At 41.9% G+C, this 19,743-nt stretch overlaps 2 protein-coding genes across 4 annotated transcripts; one reads left to right on the forward strand and one right to left on the reverse strand.

The window, feature by feature from the left end:
• The first annotated feature begins 1,360 nt into the window (after positions 1-1,360).
• Positions 1,361-5,237, forward strand: baalcb (BAALC binder of MAP3K1 and KLF4 b). The gene is made up of 3 exons (XM_040125969.1): positions 1,361-1,567; positions 3,998-4,197; positions 4,321-5,237. The coding sequence occupies exons 1-3, from the start codon at positions 1,387-1,389 to the stop codon at positions 4,483-4,485; spliced, it is 546 nt and encodes a 181-aa protein (XP_039981903.1). The 5' UTR covers positions 1,361-1,386; the 3' UTR covers positions 4,486-5,237.
• On the reverse strand, positions 3,980-8,940 carry nme6 (NME/NM23 nucleoside diphosphate kinase 6). 3 transcript variants are annotated; one of them, XM_040125967.1, is made up of 7 exons: positions 8,862-8,940; positions 8,670-8,780; positions 8,316-8,411; positions 7,275-7,377; positions 6,935-6,974; positions 6,004-6,164; positions 3,980-5,654 (listed from the first exon to the last, which is right to left on the reverse strand). In XM_040125967.1, exons 3-7 carry the CDS (start codon positions 8,406-8,408, stop codon positions 5,503-5,505), a joined length of 549 nt encoding a protein of 182 aa, XP_039981901.1. In that variant the 5' UTR covers positions 8,409-8,411; positions 8,670-8,780; positions 8,862-8,940; the 3' UTR covers positions 3,980-5,502. The 3 variants fall into 3 exon arrangements, with proteins under 3 accessions (XP_039981901.1, XP_039981899.1, XP_039981902.1); XM_040125965.1 differs by having other exon boundaries at positions 8,670-8,933; XM_040125968.1 differs by lacking the exons at positions 8,316-8,411; positions 8,670-8,780; positions 8,862-8,940 and adding an exon at positions 8,096-8,271.
• Between the last annotated feature and the right edge of the window lie 10,803 nt (positions 8,941-19,743).

The raw sequence follows: 19,743 nt of genomic DNA on the forward strand, positions 1-19,743 counted from the left end.
TTCAACACTCATTTGTAGTTCAAGACAAATGCAGTGACTTAAGAAAATGTCAACAAAAAGACACTTCTACAGTCTCTCTCCCCTTCATCTCTTCCCACAGGTGGCTGCATGTTTTGATGGTCAGCAGGCTCCTGTGTAATGAGTTGACAGTTAGAGAGATGAGATGAGAAGATGATGCCGGAAAATGGAAATCAGGGCTAACACATGTGACAACAGGAACACCAGAAGGACAGACAGAGGTGACTGGGGTCTAGTCATCAATCATATGAGGGCGCTCGGTTTATCCCACAGCTGTGTGCTGTGTGCTGCTGTTATGTATATCGATGTCCTGTCTAATAATAAATATAGAATAATCAGCAATAATTTAAACACTATAACTATATAGCATTTATTTTAGGGCTGCGAGTAACTTGATGTACATTTTTATTATTAATTAATCTGCAGTCGTATTAATCTATAAATGTCAGGAAATGGTAAGAAATAGATGAATAAAAAAAAAATGCTTAAAAAATGGCTAAAAAACTGTCCTATCAAATTTCAAATTGCTTGTTTTTTACACCCAGAAGTCCGAAACCCCAAACCCCAAAAGTTATTCTACTTTGAGACTTGAGACAAAAAGCAGCAAATCCTCACACCTGAGAGGCTGGAACTAGCTCATGTTTGTTATTTTGGCTTGAAAATGACTTAAATGATCAATCGGCTGTCAAAATAGTTGAGAATTAAGTTTCTTTCAATCCATCATTTTCCTGGTTGTAGCTCTAATTTAATCGTTCCTAATTCCAAAGAGTTAAAAAAAAAAAAAAAATTATTAATTTTGATGTTTTTACTCTTACTATGATCAGTTACTTTACTATATTATTATATTTTTTTTTTCTTTTTTTATTATCTTACCGCATTTTATCTATGACTGTAATTGTTTTATTGTGACATTTTGTTTGTTTATTGGTTTTATTTATTTATTTTTCATCATTTTGTTTTCATGAGGTTAACTCGGCACACTTGTAAAAGATGGCTCCCATTCCTCAGTGTTTTTCCCAGTGTAATATATATATATATATATATATATATACACACACACATATATATATATATATATATATATATATATATATATATATGTGTGTGTGTGTGTGTGTGTGTGTGTGTGTGTGTGTGTGTGTGTGTGTATGTGTATATATATACATACGTATGTATAATATGTATTATTTATTTCATTTAGCAGTGTATGTTATTGGAAGATTAAAAGGAAACTTCCCTAGTTACTTCTATACTCAGTTTCACAACTTTCAAAGATGAAATTGAAATCCAGTGTAGATCTGTTTTTCTTTTTCTGCTCTGAAGAAAAGTCCAGCCGGGAAGCGAAGGAGCCCTGAGGCAGAGAGAGCGATGGGCTGTGGGGGGAGCAGGATTGACGCTCTGGAGCCTCGCTATCTGGAAAGCTGGACTAAAGAGACAGAGTCGACATGGCTGACCAGCACAGACTCCGATATCCCCCTGTCATCCATCCAGAGCATCCCCTCTGAGAACTCTGAGGCAAGCTTCTCTTCTGAGAAAACAATCAGCCCCGGTAAGAAGAATGAATTACAGTTGAGTGGATGGGTGAATGAATACTTAACTGATATCCTACCAGGGACAGGCAGTAATTTAACTGCTAAACAGATGAATAATACATTTGTGTTTGCATATATTAGTACTTAATTAGATTACCACCACTGAATACAGTATATTTGCAATTCCAATGTTATTTTTCCATTTTTAAATTTCTCTAGCATATGTTTGCTTTCATCTCTTGCATCCTGATGTTATTTGAAGGTTCCTTTTATTGTTAAATACATACGGTAAAAGTCTACTGTATTTTCATTTACGCGTCTTTGCCCCAAATATACATTCATCATTTTTAACTGCTACATGATGAGCAAAACAAGTTTTTTGATCAGTGGGACCGTTTTAATATTTGCCATTATTCACACCGGGCTAGGGGAGTTCAGGCTTAGAGTCATACTGCTGTAAGTGATTTGATTGGATCAGCAGTGAGTGGGCCTTGCCTCACACTGAACAACAAAGTGAAGGGTGGCACCTATACAGTGTGTGTGAGTCTATCTGCTTTTCCCTGTAGGACAAATCCCGTTGTGTGTGTAAAAACGTTTTTTCCCTTTTCACATTGAACACCGCTCGAGGTTTTGCCAGGGCCATTCAGAAAAGAAACCATTACGCACAAGGAAAATTGAAGGGAAGATGAAAAAATGCCTGTTGTGACCCTCATGCTCTTTCTTGCTAAGGACTGAGTATGACATAAGGACGTGTGATCGACAAAACGTCATCTCTGGAAACCTTTGTTTTTCCAGTGTGCAGTTAGTCACTTGTGCCTCTGCACACGGCTCAGGAGCAGATGGATCTGACTATAATTCTTTTGTTGTGCGTTAATGTGTCTTTTCCACTGGATTGTGGGTGCGTCTTCTTTGAAGCCAGGAGGAGATGAATCAGTAAATGGGCATAATAGATCACATCAAAAGCCAGCGTGCTCATACAGGGACTCGGCTCTCATGGCAACAGATACAGCTGTGAGTGAATGCGGGGAGAGGAGCCTTGATGTAATTGTGAAGGCAAATTCGGTTAGGCACCTCTCTGAGGAGATAAACAGATCCAGAACTGGCCGAATTAATCAGCAGCTGGTAACCACAAAGATTTTATCAAATAGTGGTTCCATGATATGGTAACTTACACGTAAATCTGATTAGATATGCCAGTGGTTTTTTTTTTTTTTCTAACATGATGAGGCAGAATTTGCTTTAAAAAGTCTACACTCTGCTTGTGTTTGTTCTGTTCCAGTATCGATGAGGAGATACATAATATGCTCTCTACATCGGTGAAATGCCAGCAGCCGGTACACTCAAAACACACTTGATGTGCACGTCCAACAACGCTTCGGAGTGTTTTCTGTAACTGATCACACGTCACTGCTCCACTCTGTGGTCCGATTAGCTCGGTGGCAGCAGTAATGCATCTAGAAGCTGTCTGTATGCTCCGACCTGTGACTAATGCTGGTTGATTTACAAATGATCCACTTCTACACCTAATAAATCATAAATGGTGTGATAAACGTTATATTGATCGGACTGGATTGCACCTTTTTTTCTTTTTTTTTTTGTTATTTTGAAAGAAAAATATTCAAGGCAACCATATTAATGAATAAACGCTCAGTACACACATAAACATGCAGCTGTCTCCCACTGCAAGTTTATAATTAAGAATTAAGCTGTCCAAGTATTTGAAAGAAGAAGCATTTGTTCTGAGGTCAGATTTCTTTCAGCTTTTTTTTTTTATTTACTGAATCACCAAATAGCACCCGAATTACTACAAATTCCAGATTTTAGGTTATATGAATAATCTCTAACATAGTTCTCTCTAATCTTGTCATTATTATTAATATTATGGGTCAATATCATAACCCGCCGCCTTTCATTCATGTAGTCGATACAAAACTCTTTTTCCTAGATTGCTTTTTATTGTCCATCAGCCTCCTGAATGTTTTGTTCTTCTGACATTCAATTTTGCTTTATTGTTACCTGACTGGGTTTAATTAGAATGCTGTCTGGATATGCCTTCCTCATTCGCAGCTTCTTTTACATGTAAAAATATTTTTAACAAGCATCCGAGCTCAAGCACCCACCAGCCTCCTGCACCTGTGTGGACGTTAACCAAGCGTGTCCATGTGTTCTTTGAAAATCCTCCACACACCTGCAGTCGTAACAGGTACTACACTGTTGGCAGTTTTATATATATATATATATATTAATGCAAAGACTTCAGGTGTGTGTACCGGGACTGAAATTACATGTTTTGTCCATTAATTGAATGGATCACCCTGTGCTTTTTAGTCAGTTAAAAAAAAAGGGGCTTTGACTTGTTCAAGGTTCAGTAGGTTGCAGTCGACAAGACTCCGGCAGTTTAGTCGCTCCGGAGGATTCATCTAAGGTTGTTTTTTTTTTGTTCATAGTTCCAGATTTCTTTGAGGACAGCCTCCCTCCTCCTGCTCAGGTGTATCTGAAGGTCTGCTCAGCCGTGTCTGAAGCCAGCCTGAATGATGTGAAACCCAGCAGCCCTCATGCAATACCGCCGTCTCCACCCAAAGACGAGGGTTTGCCTTTGTCTGGCACCGCAGCGCAGTGGCGAAGTGCGCTACACACTCAAGAGATTGTAAGTCTCTCACTGGGTGTTTTTTAAATGCTCCCCTTTTTCCTGCCACAATCTGCCAACCTTACACTAGAGTTAATATTGTAGATTTACTATGTTTCATCTTTCATTCTTCACACTCAACAGACAAAATGGCAGGACAATCGGATGTCGACCAAGCAGGTGACCATCACAGTGACACAGAGCATCCATCAGGTGGATAAGAACGGGAAGGTGAAGAAGTCCCTCACCACCTACGAGGTTATGAAACCTGTGGAAACTCTAAAACAGGTGGCCACACAAAACACTTGAGCGCAGGGGAGACTGAGAGAATCCAAAGAAAAATGATGACTGTGAAATGAATGAACTGATCGTACTTTTGTGGAGAAAACTTAAAAGTGGCTGAAGGCTGGTGAAGCACAAGAGGACGCGCAACTTTGGTCTGGGATCCTGAACTCTAAAATTTAGATTGTCATATTGAAAACATGGCTCATTTTCTTAAAAAAAGTGTTTATCTAGGCTGTATTGTATTTAATACCGTCAGATGTATTTCCCTGGTGCCTGTTACCGCAATGTTTCCCTGTACTTTGACACACTGAAGGAACTGGCACCTAAAACTGCAGCTTGGTAAGAGAAAATACAAAACACGATATTTTACAGTTCATGCAGTATCTGACCAATATTAAATGAAGAATTCATACTATTTCACAGCAGACAGCCTGGTTTGAAAATCATTTAGAGGAAGCCATCATTTGGCACATTCAAATCTCTCAAGTGAACTAGAATCTTAATCTTGAGATGCTTTTAAGAATGAATACATGTGTAGTTTCGGCATTTGACACTGAGACACAACAGGTAGTTGCCGCTGTGCTACAGTCTGTGTGGCTCAGGAAACTGAAACTGACAGCGGCGATTGCACTATTTACAGTGAAGCCCGGACGGGAGTGTGTGATGATAACGTAAGAACTGTCTTACTCCATCGTGTTGTTTTGTACAATACAGTGTTTGATTGTGTTGTCTAGTCACTTTTGTTTTCTAATTACAATAAATTAAAAAAAAAAAACCAAACATTTACAGCCCTTATTTTAAATTACTACGCATGGCATGGAAGATAGGTTTTAACAACACAGACATGGGAGGAACATACTGGCACTTTGAGGAACTAAGGTGGACAATAAACATGCAGTTTCACAGTATTACGTATGGCATGTAGCATCACCTCTGGCGGCTTTTCTCTGAGCAGTGGATAAACAGTAGCGGAGTCCTCATGTTTGCGTCTTTGACCTCGCAGTGTGTTGTTGATCAGCGACTGTAACGGCAGCTCTGGGGTCAGCTTTGCGCTGAAAGGGTGTGGATCTGTTTTTGATGGTCAAACTGTATCTGTCCACATCTGAACAATGGCTCTTCTTTCTCCATCCACTCCTCCACACAGAAGTCCGGGAAGAAGAAACTGATTTCCCTTTGTGCCGACTCGACCGAATCTGGAGGAATTATTTTAAAAGATGACAATTTTGAAAACTCTCTGGTTCATTAGTGAACTAAAAATAATAATAATAAAAAAACTGAAACTTATTGTTGGAAGCACAGTTTGTAATATATTTTGCCTGAAGGATGAAGTATAAATGTATCACTATTTGTGTTTCTGCCCTATAATTACACTGTTAAAGCAACTTTATGCCAAAGTTAAATGTGGTGAAATTGCAGTGTGTGATTTGACAGCCCATGTGATAATGCATGGGGTGTAGGACATGTCATGAACCTATTAACCTAGATATGAAGCACTGAGGAGTCGTACCTATTTTAGTACTTGACACGCTACATATTTCCTACCTGAGCCGTGAGTTGTGTTTCGTGTGTCCGTGAGTCCAAACTGGGCCCGGATGGACGCAGGGGAGGTGTACCTGGCTCGGAACACTTTGGTGGGTCCCATCAGTTCTCTCCAGTGACGTATGGCGTCCTCTCTGGCTAAAATGTACGCACGCATCGGACCACTGTGGCAAAGAAATCAGCAGCAGTTTGAGTAATGAAAACAAAGTTTAATGTTACACAGTCAGTGCAGAGCCATAACCGCTGCTTTTCTGTGGCTTTTGGACACAGAGATTTGGATGCTTTCTAGGCTTTAACAAGGGGCCAGAAATTGTCTCTTCATACAAATCCGATCTATTCGCTCCAGAACCTCCAGGGGACAGAGCTCAGCTATAAATACATATCTGGCATACATAGATATCGGTTTATCAGTTTTAGCAAAACGATGCCAACCGGAACTGACATGCTGAAGACGCTTCTCACGTTTTCCAATAACACTACCAGCAGCCAGAGAGAGGTTGCTGTGGCAACTCCTGACTCACTGCTGCGGCGAGACACACATGACAAACGGGATCACAATCACCATTTGCAATCCGGTGGGTTTTCCCTTCATGTGGAGCTATTGTGAGCAGCTCCCTGGAAATTTTCAGACAACTGCCCCCGGGGGGTCGTGCTAAACGCGGCAGTCTGCTGATAATTGAAACCCCCATTGTGAAGTTTCCAAGAATGATTTATCCGTGACTTGCTGAGCACGAAATGGGAGCACCGTCAACCGAGGCATGCTTTTTCCATGCCGGCCCACTGAGTGATGCGGTTGGGTAATTTTCCTCGTTAATCCATTTCAAATACATCGGGCAAAAAAAAAAAAAAAAAAATCCAAAGGCATAAAAGCAACAGGAGTTTTACACATGCAATTATCCAACAGGGTATGATGTCAGTGTGAAGTAAGGCTTACCTTGACATGAATTCAACGAGTCTTTGATAGAAGAATCGCCCTGAGACAAAAAATAAGGGGAATTACTATAATTTTTCAGCTCCAAATGACTCGTAATTCTTTAACTATTTTAAACACCGTACTTCACTGCCTGACTTGGACAGAAACATAATCATCAGAAATCATTCTCAGTGATCCCGCTTACGACGACTAACGACTGTTTTTCCCTGTTTCAGTGGGGCTCGTCTAGCAACACAGTGATGGATGAACCATGAAACATATCTGCTAAAACTACGGTAGAATCAAAGCAACAACTTTGTCAATTTTAATACTACTGGACATAGATGAGTTGTATACACACCTGAATGTTCAGCGTAAAACCTCTCAGAGTCCTGTCTCCTCCACATGAGGTCTTTGCATCTAACAATGACAAAGTTGTTGTCCAGGATTCTCTGGTGAAGAGCCTGAGAGCAAAAAAAAAAAAAAAAAAGTTTTACCTTGTGGTGCCATACTGGAGCTGAGGTTACTGAGTAAACGACTGTATATCTGAATATGTCTGGGTCTTAACTACAGGCAGGGAACTCTGTGCAGCGTTCTGGCACAAAGGTAAAAGGAAAAATGGGCAGCATTTCCATATTATTATATCAAATGTTAGACCTGCAAGAGGGATGATCCTTACAGCTGAAATTTTGAGACTTTGAAATATTTTTTGATTGACACATCTTTCATGACTTTGAGGCCTCGGGTCTCCTCAATCTATCAAGCCAGCAAATGAAGCTTAAGTTACCGTTTGGATTAAATAAAAATGAGACCAGAGCAGGCTAGGCAGCATCGAGGAACAGGCCACTCGCTGGGATTACTCTGTCGAATGTGTGAATGAATGGAGAGATAAAGACGCTTGGTTTAGCAATCAAAGGTCTCTTTCATTCCAAAGTTTAAATCTATGTCAGTATGTGAAGTCAAATTGTGGAACTGAATTAAATGGCGTAAAATGTGCACAGTCAAAAAACTGGGCAGTATGGTTAATATCAAGTTTAGTGGACTGTTAGTGTTTGTGTGTGTTTTGCTTGTGTTGTGTCCATATTTTGTAACAAAGGGTTGTTACAGGGTATCTGCAGGATCATCTGTTTATTTTGAGAAGGGGGGTAGCTGATAGAAGATCTTTTTTTTTTCTTTCTTCACCTTGCAATACAGCATAAAAAGAACAGAGGACTGTAGAGGAAAAGTGGGCGACAATACGGGCCTGACCGGGAGCTTTGCTCCAGGTGCTGCGTGATAAATGAATCCCGCTCCTACTGAAAAGTCAAAACGCCTGCCCGGGGGTTTACAAAACGTTTATATGGCAGCACTTAGCCACGGTGTGAAGACGTCGAGCGGACGGTAACAGGGAGGCGGTGCCGACCTCTAACATCAGGGGATGAGCTACAGCGTCCGGCTTGATGACCGCCAGGGTGAGCTGCAGCACTTTGGACAGACGACCGGCTGTCGGTAACATCGCCTGCGGAGGGAACAGATATTCCACTGTCAACGAGGGACGTGTAGCCGGCTGTCAGTGCGCAGCTTGAAACGTTTGTCCTGAAGCCACATCGATTGAAGCCTTAAAATGAAGTTAAACCTAAGGCAGTGTAAACAGCAGGGCTCTGTTGTTGTTTTTTTATTCATTACGGCTAATGGACCTCAAAAAAAAAAAGCTAAACCGTTGAAGCTCATGATAATTGACTATCAGTTGGTGCTGAATTTCGTTACATGTACCAACCTCTGTTCTGTCTGTTTTCCAGAATAATGCTCAGTTGGCGGTGGAGAGCGCCGTCGCCATACTGCAGCAGACACGAACCCGCTACTTTAATATGAAGGCGCCAGTCCGCGTCTACAGGTTATAAGTAATGTTTATTCTGTTCGTCTAACAAAAGAAAAATCTCCTCTACTACCGTAACCAGGGGAATCTAACCTTAAAATGTCATCATTAGCTCAATGGCTCCGCGCACCGGGCTGTCCGTCCGTATATACCGTCCCCCAGAAACTTAGCCAGCACAGAATGTTCCCACTGAGAGAGTGAAACCAAATTAAAAAAAATAGCTATATTTGATACAAACATCATATAAGATATATATACATTAAATATTGCTTAGTTGATGAATAAGTTCTGGTTGCCCCCCTCACAGCAAGGTACAGGTCATTATAGAGCAGCGGTCATGGGGCAATAGGGAGATTCAGTCCCTTGCAAAAAGGCACTGGGGCAGGGCGGATATAACACTGCTCACTGCATTAACCTGCCATTCTTCTCACCATTTCACTCTTCATGTATACGATATTTTTAAAAAACAGAACTTTTCTTTGTTTTTAAGTAATACAATGCCCAGGAGTCCATGCAAAGTTGGACAATTATAATGAAAACTATGTTGAAAGGTCATTTCTGCTACAGAGTGCGTATATCACAGCATTATTCCTTTTTTGACTCGCTGTCTTCATATACAGGAAGCTCCTTATGTTTGCTCCACCAACATTTCGGAGCAGGTCAATCTCCTTATGTTTGCTCCACCAACATTTCGGAGCAGGTCAATCCTATGCTGAAAATAAATGTTTTCTCCTAGGAGAATTAACGTGCTCACCACCAGTTGGTTGGCATGTTTGAAATCAACCATAGATACATATCTGATCAACATATCTGTCAAATTCTGCCTTTATATAGTTTTTTTTTTTTTAGCAGCAGCAGTAGTGCCACTGGAGGGCAGTAGGAAAGTATCTGAGTTAGTGGGTCTTTATCCTCATTACGAAATATGTACCTTGGGGTTAAATAAAAATTCTCATAGCGTCAGATTTATAGAGCGGTAAGGCTGGAGATTTTTGGGGTGGGCCATTGTAGTAGCTCTCTAGTAGCTGGCAGTCTCCGGGGAGAGACAGCGACATGGCAGCTACAGGGACTGGAGCGAGAGAGAGTTTTGTCTGTGGAATTTGATCAATGTGGGAGATCAGACGTACAGTATATGTTACAAACACGGAGCACATTCCATGCAATGCAAAATGGCCACACCCTTGAAAAGACGGGATCGTGTGCATGTGCGTGTGTGTGTGTGTGTGTCCGTGTGTCCGTGTGTGTGGGGTTTGACATTCAGAGCGAGAGAATAGGAGGGAAGAAAGGGGGGATGGATGTCCCACATAGGTTTCTCCCACCTGCCCATGTCATGTGACTCGGGGTGACACCACAGCTGTTACCTCCCATGAGGGGGATGGAGAGGACGAGAGGAAGTGCTGGGTGGGTGTGGGGTTGAATCAGGCACATTTTTGAGAATATAGCACAAAAATCTATATACTTACATACAGTATAAAATTTCTTGCTCTTGTGTTATTATTTATTTTACAATCACTATACAAGGTCTTTCATGGGAGGAAAGCAGAATGGGGGAGGAGGGTGACAGTTCATGAATAAAGTGCTGCTGTAGAGAATTCAATCAAAAGTAAATGTTGTATATCATTACGGCAGCTTTCATTTTATTAAGCTTATAACTAATGTACTATACCTCTATCAGTTAGTGACAGTTGCTCCCTGGCTGCTTCATACAGCAGCCCATTGTCTTCTCCGAGCCCGCACAGTTGACCGAGGACATGCAATAGAGAGAGGGAGACAATAACAGGATCATCAAATGACAAGATATACAGTAATCGAGCCTAATCACGATTACACAGGCCTCTAGTCATGTTAGTTTAAATGCCAATTAGCACCATGTTTCACCTTCGAAATGTGTCTGACTCTTCAGCTTAGATCATTATCGTAGAGTATTAGGAGCAAAATGAGGCCAGAGACAGGGGCGGTTTTTGCCTTAATGAGACTGCACACATCCGAGAGCTGACGGAAATAAGGAGGGAGAGATTCGGGATGACATGTAACAAAGTCAACCCGTTGGACTTCAACCAAAGGTTGTCTGCAAATGGTGTAATCACAGTAAAATTTGAATCGAAAATCATCTAACTCTTCTCCAGATCTCAACAAAAGCTGTTTGTCATGAGCCTGGCAAAGCTGTAAAAGTGGTGTGGAAAACATGGACTTGAGCCATGGAAATGGTAATTATGTCTTAATTTAGACAGTAGTGTTAATACTTTACATATTAGATGATAAGACATAATAGTGTTCCCAATGTCTAACAAATGGCCCATGGTTGAATTCCTTAACCTCCAGGATTTCTCCTTGTCTTTGGGAAAATCTGGAAAACTTAGTGCAGGAAGATTTGAACCAGCAGACAAGTTGAACAGAACAGAGACCGCCGTTGGTCACCGCTGACTCTTGCTTTAAACATCCTCAGCTGGGGGGCTGATTCAGCTGACCCCGCCCCCGGTCCCTGCCCGCCATAAACCCCATCTCTGTTTTATCTCGGTGTCACCGCTGCTGCTGACTGCTGCTGCTGTTGCTGCTGGCTCTCCTGCAGTTGTCGTTCCCTTTTGGTGGGAGTCGGGCAGCTGACTTGACGACCCCCACAGGCTCTCGGGTCGTCCATAGGCTGCTCCACATTCATTCTTCCACCAGGAGCAACAGTAAAGGATCATGTGAAAATATGTTCCACACAGCACCAGAGGGAGAAATTTTAATGTGATGGCAAAGTTTTGACGTTCTGAGCAAAGCTGGTGTTTTTGTCCTATAGAACTGTATCGGAAATATGTACTGTATGTTGATAATGTATGATATAAATATTTATACAAGTCTGTGTGTGTGTATTGATGCAGCACCTTTTACCATTGTGTGTACTTTGTAGCATACAGTAAGTGAGCCCATGTAGTGTTGTAAAGAATACTTTATTGTGTGGGTCCTGTAAATTCATAGGAAGGTCCCTGGAAAGGACTGTGTAACTACTACCACTGGGTACTACTGTAGGGAAAAATGACTGTTTGTGTGGCAATCTTTCCCTAAATGAAATGCTAGTCTTAATTGCAGGTCTTTTAGTCAGGCCACATCAGGTCAACTGAACACGCAAAGATGTGAAATTTGTCAAGCTAAGCTTCAAATAATACTTTAATTATTAATGAATATTTACTTGGGTTTAAATGGAGCGGCTCTCTCCAGGAAATTCCTCTGCAAAGCAACAACTGCTTCCAAACCCAACCGGTGGTAGAATGTAACTAAGGACATTTACTCAAGTCCTGTACTTAAGTACAGTTTTGAGGTATTTGTAATTTACTTTAGTATATCCGTTTTAGCTGTTTATTAGAAAATGATTTTTCAAACAAAAAAAACATATGATCAGCCCTTAGAATCTGATGCATTGTTACAAAGTTAAACTCGCCAACAGTATTTAAAGTTGTTGAAATTTGTTCCAGCTTGACCAGCGACAGTGCTAAAATGCATCAGTAGTAACAACCCTTTGAAATTCTCCTTCCATTACTGAAATGAACACGACTAACTAATTAAAAAACTTAAAATGATCAAATTACATTGTTCTTGCCAAGAGACTTCCCAGGAAATTATTAGGAAATTACTCACTGGTAATGTAAAGCATTAAATGATCTGATACAGTGAAACATTCACATTTCCAGTTTAACACACTATTCGAACTCTCCTCAGCAGTGCAATTGATAGGCAAACAACAGTAATGAGTCACTAGCACTTTGAAAATTGAAACAATCCTTGCTACTTATATGCATATTCATACTTATATACCCATATTATGCTACATTATTAATGTACAGGTAATTTTATCAACAGGTTTGTGTGTGCTGTGAGTTACTTTCCATTCTTTTCTACCTGGATGTCAATATCCAGTTGTTCTATTTTCTGTATTGAGTTTATTTGATTGATACTATGAGGTTATGCAAGATCCTTTTTTTGTGCATATAATTATCGTCTAGAGAGTTCATTTTCCCACATGATGCAAGGCATTTATGAACCAACTACCAGTGTTTAAATAAAATGCTCTCACTCTGTGCTGTACATTAAAATGATGCTATAACTTTAAATACAAGCAGTTGTCCTTGTGTCCTGTCTAATATGGGCCTGTGAAGTCCTTTGAGAATGATATCGCAATCAAGAGCTATGTAAAAAAAAAACCAACTTGATTTATTATGACACTTGAAACATCCTCTTGTGCTGGATCGTGACATGACTTCCACGGGAACAACCACAACTTATGTAGAAAAACGTATAGTCAGGTTCGACCCGCATACTCTGCTGTACACTGATCCACGACATTGCAATCCACCTGTCATCCGGTCACTCAGAGGCTGCCTGACCGTCACAACAGGGCCATTTAGGGGGACTCGGGCCCCAGCGTGACGCCCAGATCCCTTTTATGTCTTAATTGTTTGATTGGTGAGAAAAGACAGGGATGTGTTTCCTGTTTTAGCACCTTTTGGGGCTTCAGCAACAGATCGGAGTTAGGATGCGACATTACCAGCGATGAAACATAATAATCATAAGTGACCACCTTTTGTTTAACTACATGGCCCTCCACTGTGGTTGGACATAATGAGATTTAACAGATAATTTTTTTTTTCTTTTCGATCACTTGTCCCTTGGGGAAAAAAGCTCTTTACCATAAGATCTACTTAAAATCTCTAGTTGCTGCAGTTCTTCATTCTTAAATTTCCTGGACTCAAAGCATCCGTCTAAATCTTTCTGTCCCCTTCAGTGATTCGCGGGAGTGAGTTGCCTTCACCTCTCCATCACCTGTTCTCTCTTTTAGCCTAAATGCTGGTGACCTTTGGCCTTTCTGCTCCATTGCTTCACCACACGGGACCAGGCTCCCTGCAACAGCTGTGTCAACCTCAGCCCTGGCAACTGGTGTGCCCAGGGAAGGACAGAGAGTGGCATTAATGTCAGACCGCGTAATGACTCAGCAACATGCTACAAAGATCTGTTGTTTTATCTTTGTTGGGATCAAGCAGCTCACTTTTATTTCTTGGTTTGTTGTTGAAGCATTATTAACCGTTCCCACATTCAAATTTGCGCTTTTAATTTCATCATATCGTCATTTTTTTCTCCTGAATGCTGCATATTTTGCTCGTCTCTGTGGTTTGTTATGACTTATGTTGTATCCGTCACACATTTTATTGAGTGTTAAAACCTACCTTGCATTACATTTGTGTACATACTCCCATTCTCCGGCATGTTACAGCACATTTTGCAGTCGTACTATCACAGACCAGCCTAGAAACATATCTTTGTCATTGTAAAATATGAAAATGCACCACGTTTAAAGGGATTTGTAAGGTTAACTCTCCACCTCCTGCAGGGAGTTTCCTCCAAAGTACGGGGGTTAATCTGCGAGGTTGTCCCATCCTGTGCATGTGCAGGACCTGGTCTGGTATCAGATGCCAGTTTATTTATACCAGTCGAAATCCATGCTATCCTCTGTTGAAGAAACTGCTCTGGGGTTAGTCAGTCTAACTTCTATCTGCCGTCCCGAGGGAAATTATCTCCTTCTGCCAAGAAAAGTGTATTGTGACATTGGCAATGGGGCAGATGGGTATGACAGAGGGGAACAAAGTGATTAGCAAACGGGGGCCCCGGTATTTGAACACGGGTTAAAAATAACTTTGTTGACCCAGTTTGTAGATAACATGCAGCCCCACCACTGAGCTCCTGTGCTGTCATCCTCACATTTTGGCTTAATTGTTCTTTAAAAGGAGTGAAATCCTATGCTGAACCAACCCTCATACATTAGATAAGAATTTTTAGGCTACATTTTTTATGGACTTCAAATCTGTAAATGAGCACCAGACTGATGATTGGAACTCAAATAAATAAACCAGAGGAAGGGTTGACAGATTAAAAAAAATCAGAGGGTAAGATGAGATCTTTTGCATGATGCATGACACATGATGAAAGAGAAACAGATGATTAAATGAGGCTGATCTGTGTGTTGGCAAATCCTGGGCCTGTGAGCCAGTATGTGACGGAGATCAGCTGTCCCGTTAAGAGGAACAACAGGATTATGATTTGTGTCTTAACCATTGTGTCCGGTGCAAGCCACCAAGAAAATCCACTCAACAACAAAAGTCATCTAATCTTCCTAGCACCCAAATATATCTGGCAAGGCCTTGACGCATAGCTGACATTAGTGGAAATGTTGCATTTGTGATACTCTCTGGCTGTGGGCCATGGGAAATATTGAACAACTGTCGAATTTAGACAACATCCTGTGGCGGAGATAAACGGGAGCTACAAAGATGCGATGGGGTTGCTATTTGTGGACGGCGAGTGCCTCGAAAATAGCGAGAGCATTAGGTTTCAATGTAAGCCCCCCTCTCTGAGCTCGAGCTTTCTGTGAATGAGGCCTGGGTTCCTATCGCACCCAACCCCAGCGCTGATTTTAGAACACAGGTGTTGACCTTAGTGGAGTGGCTTCTGCTTGCTGCAGAGGAAAATGAACCTCTGAGCTCGGCCCATTTGCCTCTACGGTGCTGGTGCTCACTGCATGATCGCATAGATGCTTGAAAACCCCTATTCATATAGGGATTATGCGGATTCCATAGAATCACTTAGAAGGTATTAACAGCAAGTTCAGTGGGAAAAAAAGTCATATTCTGACTCGCTTCATAGTTGACGATTGCTGATGGAGAAGTTGAACACTTAATTTGGTAGCTGACTCTTTTAGTTAATAGATTTTGTACAGGTTCACCATTTCCTTTTGATTCTTCCCTCCCCAACAAAAGTAACTCATATTACACTCAGTGCTGTTCTGTAAGTGTCATGGCAGCCAGATGGTCACCTTGTGGCCACTGGAGAATTTATTGCTTGTTTTTCGGTGCCACAAGAACACCCTTATTCACACTCCACACATGTCGTTGGCTGCGCCTCGTTAAAAGAGGTTTACATTTGAATTTTTCAAATCGTTTACCACAATTGGAGGACCGAGAAGCGGATGGATTTGTCCTGTGGCTGCCCCACTTATAAAATCCTCTGAATTCATCATTACCTCACATAAAACTGGCTTGAAAATGGCTTTCAGAGGCTACGAAATGCTCCTGACAATAGTGAGCATCACTTTTTCCTATACTGTAAATGATACAATGAAACTAAAGTGAAGCCCAGAAAGAAAAACCGGGATGAAACTCAACCTTGGCTTCAGCTGTGACTCATGGTCTGCTGTAACTGCTGTTCTGACTGTACCCCCAAACCCAATAAAACACGCCCATCATGCAGTTGCTTCCTTGTTTCTCTGTATCCCTCTCTTTCCCCCTTTTTCTTTTTTTTTCTCCAAAAAGGAGCCATTGACATTCGGTGTAAAATAGAGGCAGGGTGGGGTGGGGGCTGAACAGAGGAAAGGCAGGGGTGTAGGGTGTCTCGAGCCCAGTGTGAACAGCTGAGAGGTGTGATTTCACAGGCTGGCTCCCCCCTGTCAGGGCCCTGATTGGGCCGGACAGGAGGCGCAGGAGAGGCCCGGGCTTCTAAAGGACACCAACAGGTGGGAGGCCGCTTTGGAGGGGGGCGCTCCTGGCGGGATAGAAAAGGCCGATCTGCAAGGCCTGTTGTGGGCACAATCCACCGGCCAGATACGGAGGAGGATGGTTGGTCGCAGGCGAGCTGAGGGGAAGAGAGGAGGGGAGCAGGGTGAGGTTGGGGAATGGAGCTCAGGAAGTGGAGGGATAGGTTGAGATGGGTTTAGGCTTTGGTGGGTGGAAAAGGCAGCTTCAGGGACTAGGTGTAAGGTTGGTCCATGGGTTCTGTCTGTTCTCTGATAGCAGAAAGTGATTGTTTTGTAGGTAAATCTCTCAGTGACAAGGTTTTCTGTAGATTCAGATGTTGAAGAACCCAAGTCCCTGTGCTTCCTTTAAAATTCTGTTTCCTTGATTTGCAGCAGTGTGTGAGTAAAATCAGGTGTCGACCCAGCTGTTAGGTGTTTTCTCTCATTTTTACGACAGCACAACACGCTCTGGCAGAGCCCAACACCTCTGTCAGGTGAGGGGAAGCTGAGGTGTGATACAGGAAAGAATCAGGAAATTTTGTGACTTGATGGGCGATCCTTCTTAATGGCCATTTGGTTTGACGCAGCAGCGGTCAGATTTATCAAGGGAGTCAACACTAGATAGACAGTAACTGTGTAGGAGAGGCTGCCTGAACCCACTGTGGTCTGAAGCACAACTCCAGCTACTGGCCACAAGAAAACCACAAGAGGAGACACAACAGAGTTCAATGAAGGTGAGTAAAACATATAAATCTATTCGGGCTCAGTTTTATTTTAAGTCTGAGCTTTTGTAAAGTTCATTTTTATTAATACTGTTCTTAATACAGTTTTATAAAGGACAATTTTACACCGCTGATGGGATCAACATGACTTGGCATGGCATGATGTTTAGGAAATAACACCGATTGTGACCTTTGTCTGCTGGAAGTCAGCATTTGCCTCGCCCTCTAGAGTTATTTAAACACAGTTCATCATCATCACATTGGCAGTACCCATCAAAGAGCTGCATGAGCTGGTATTTGGCAGCATTCATCTTAAAATTTCTATTACTATTATCAGGGTCAAACAATGCTCTTAATATCTTTCTTTTAGGATTGGAAAGCCTTGCTTTCTGCCTCTAGTAGCAGACAACAGTAGGAAACTAAGCCGCACTCTGAACAAAAATGAAACTTGAAATTTCCCCTTACATCAAACAAAAGTTCTATACTTCTAAATTTCCTGTGAGTCTGTGGCGCAGAAGATCGAAGCCGCCATCACGTGTTTCTTTAGCCCCGTCCCTCTTCCCTCTTTCTGTCACAGTTAACCATTGTTAAGCCGGTTGTTCCCGCTACTCAGCATCTGTGACTATGAAAGGGTGCTTTGTGCCCGAGGAGCGGTGAATCCAGTTGTTGCCCCTTGTGAGGACATGCTTCCTTATATCCCCATATTAATACACCACTTATGGAATGTAAGGAAGTGTGTGGTTTCAAGGGGACATGAACACCAACCACAGTGGGGAGAAGAGACATTTCTGATTTTAGTTTTCATGGTTTATTCTTTCAACATTTACTTTTAAAAGTGAATCACACGTCATGAAAGACGGAGCTACATTTACATTTAGTGCAACTGTATGAGTGCGCCTTTGTCTGTTTTATGAGTCGGGAGGGGGATGTCAGGGTTAATGAGCATGTGTATGTTGTGGGCGCGCGCGTGTGCGTGTGTGGCAAGGCATAACAGGTGAAGGGCCTGTTCCCTCTCCTTCAGCTCAGGCACGTGTACAGTTAGCGTATACTCCCAGGGCCGCTGATCGGGTCTCAGGGACTTCTTGAAAAATTCCTGCCCTGCCCCAACTGCTGACAGTCAAGGAGGATTGACAGACCACAGCTGTCACCCATTATAGCAACCACAGGACTCTCAAAAAAGGCAGAAGGGAGGGAGGGCAGAGATGCGGTGCTGTCACTGAGGACGGAGGTTTGCTCCTGTAGGCTGGGTTTGGAAGGAAACAGGGCGATGTCACTGGCTGTCAGGGTTCCCAAACCTCTAAATAGGAACTTTCTGCTTGGTAACATGGAGACACTCGTTTGTATGTTGTAACTGTGCAGGTTGTATCAACACTGACCCTTTAAAGATATCCTTTTTCTCTCTCTGTGTTTCAACAGGTAAGGCTGAAGAGGACATGACGACCCGACTGCTTGCGATGTCCCCCCTTCTATTTCCTCTCTTTCTCCTCTCTCATTTCCCTCTTCTTCTATGTCCCCTGCCCCGGTAGCCCTCCCTCTCCCCCTGCTCCCTGCATGCCTCCTCCTGCTCTCTCTTGCTCTGCCTCTTGCAGCTGAAGCAACACACCTTGCTGTGGCTGGTCAAACGGAACCAAGTCAGGTGTTTCTGTGAGGTTTGGTCCCCTTCAACCAGCTACTGCGTCGTGAATTCAGTCAGCAGACACCGGCGCGGAATCAAAGACACAGTGGCGTTTCGGTGTAATGCTGCATCCTCCGGAGGTGGGAGACAGCAGTCGATTGTCTCTTTTCTTTAGTGGATTGGTATGGGTTGTTTTTCCTGTGTGGCAATGTGTGTTTGAAGAAGCAAATAAAAGAGGACTGACAACATACAGTGGTGAATTGAAATGTCTGCGGATTGTGTAAAATATCAGGAAATGGCAATAATTACAAAGAAGATATTCATAGAGTCAAATTTTCTACAAGTGTGTTTTGAACTGAATGGGATTCGGTAATTTTCATGTTTTTGATTACTCATGGAATAATACAACATTTGTAACTGGCCTAATTTATATCCAGTTATAATTCTGGTAACTACAGCACAATGAGCAGTTATTAATGACATTTAAAGGCGGCTGACACAAAGAGTTCACCTCTAAGAGCTAAATAAATAGATGAAAAATTCACATAATCTGCTTCAACAGAATGGCACAAAATATTTCTCCTTGCCTTTTGGACGGATGATTTAGGGAGACTTCACAACTGGAATATTTACGTGGTTATTATAACTTTTGTCTTCCTTGCTCAAAGAGGAGATGTGGGCATTTTTTTGATATGCACCGATTATTAGAGATTTACGTAAAAGTGACTGTGAAAAGCAGTAGTCTTGGTCTGATCTAATAACTGTACATGTATATATCTGAAAAGGAAAAAAGAGCAGAGGAAAAATAAAATATAAATAATAAAATGGAACAAAACATCCTCAAGAAGAACCATTTGGTCATGAATGTTTGGTCTGATAAAAGCTGGGTTGGTAGATATTTTGCATTTTCTTAAGTTAAGTAGCGTTAGGACTACTGACAACTACAGCTACGTGTTTAATCCTACAAATAAGTGAGGAAATCAGAAAACAAACAGCCATAAAAAGTGGGATTCGCTTGTTTTGTTATCATTGTCGTGCATGAATAGATTACACTGAGTATCTTGATTCCCTTAAAATAAATTATTTTTTTGTCCTTTGTTT

Source organism: Xiphias gladius, chromosome 4 (assembly GCF_016859285.1).
Source record: "Xiphias gladius isolate SHS-SW01 ecotype Sanya breed wild chromosome 4, ASM1685928v1, whole genome shotgun sequence".
NCBI classification, from domain to species: Eukaryota; Metazoa; Chordata; class Actinopteri; order Istiophoriformes; family Xiphiidae; genus Xiphias; species Xiphias gladius.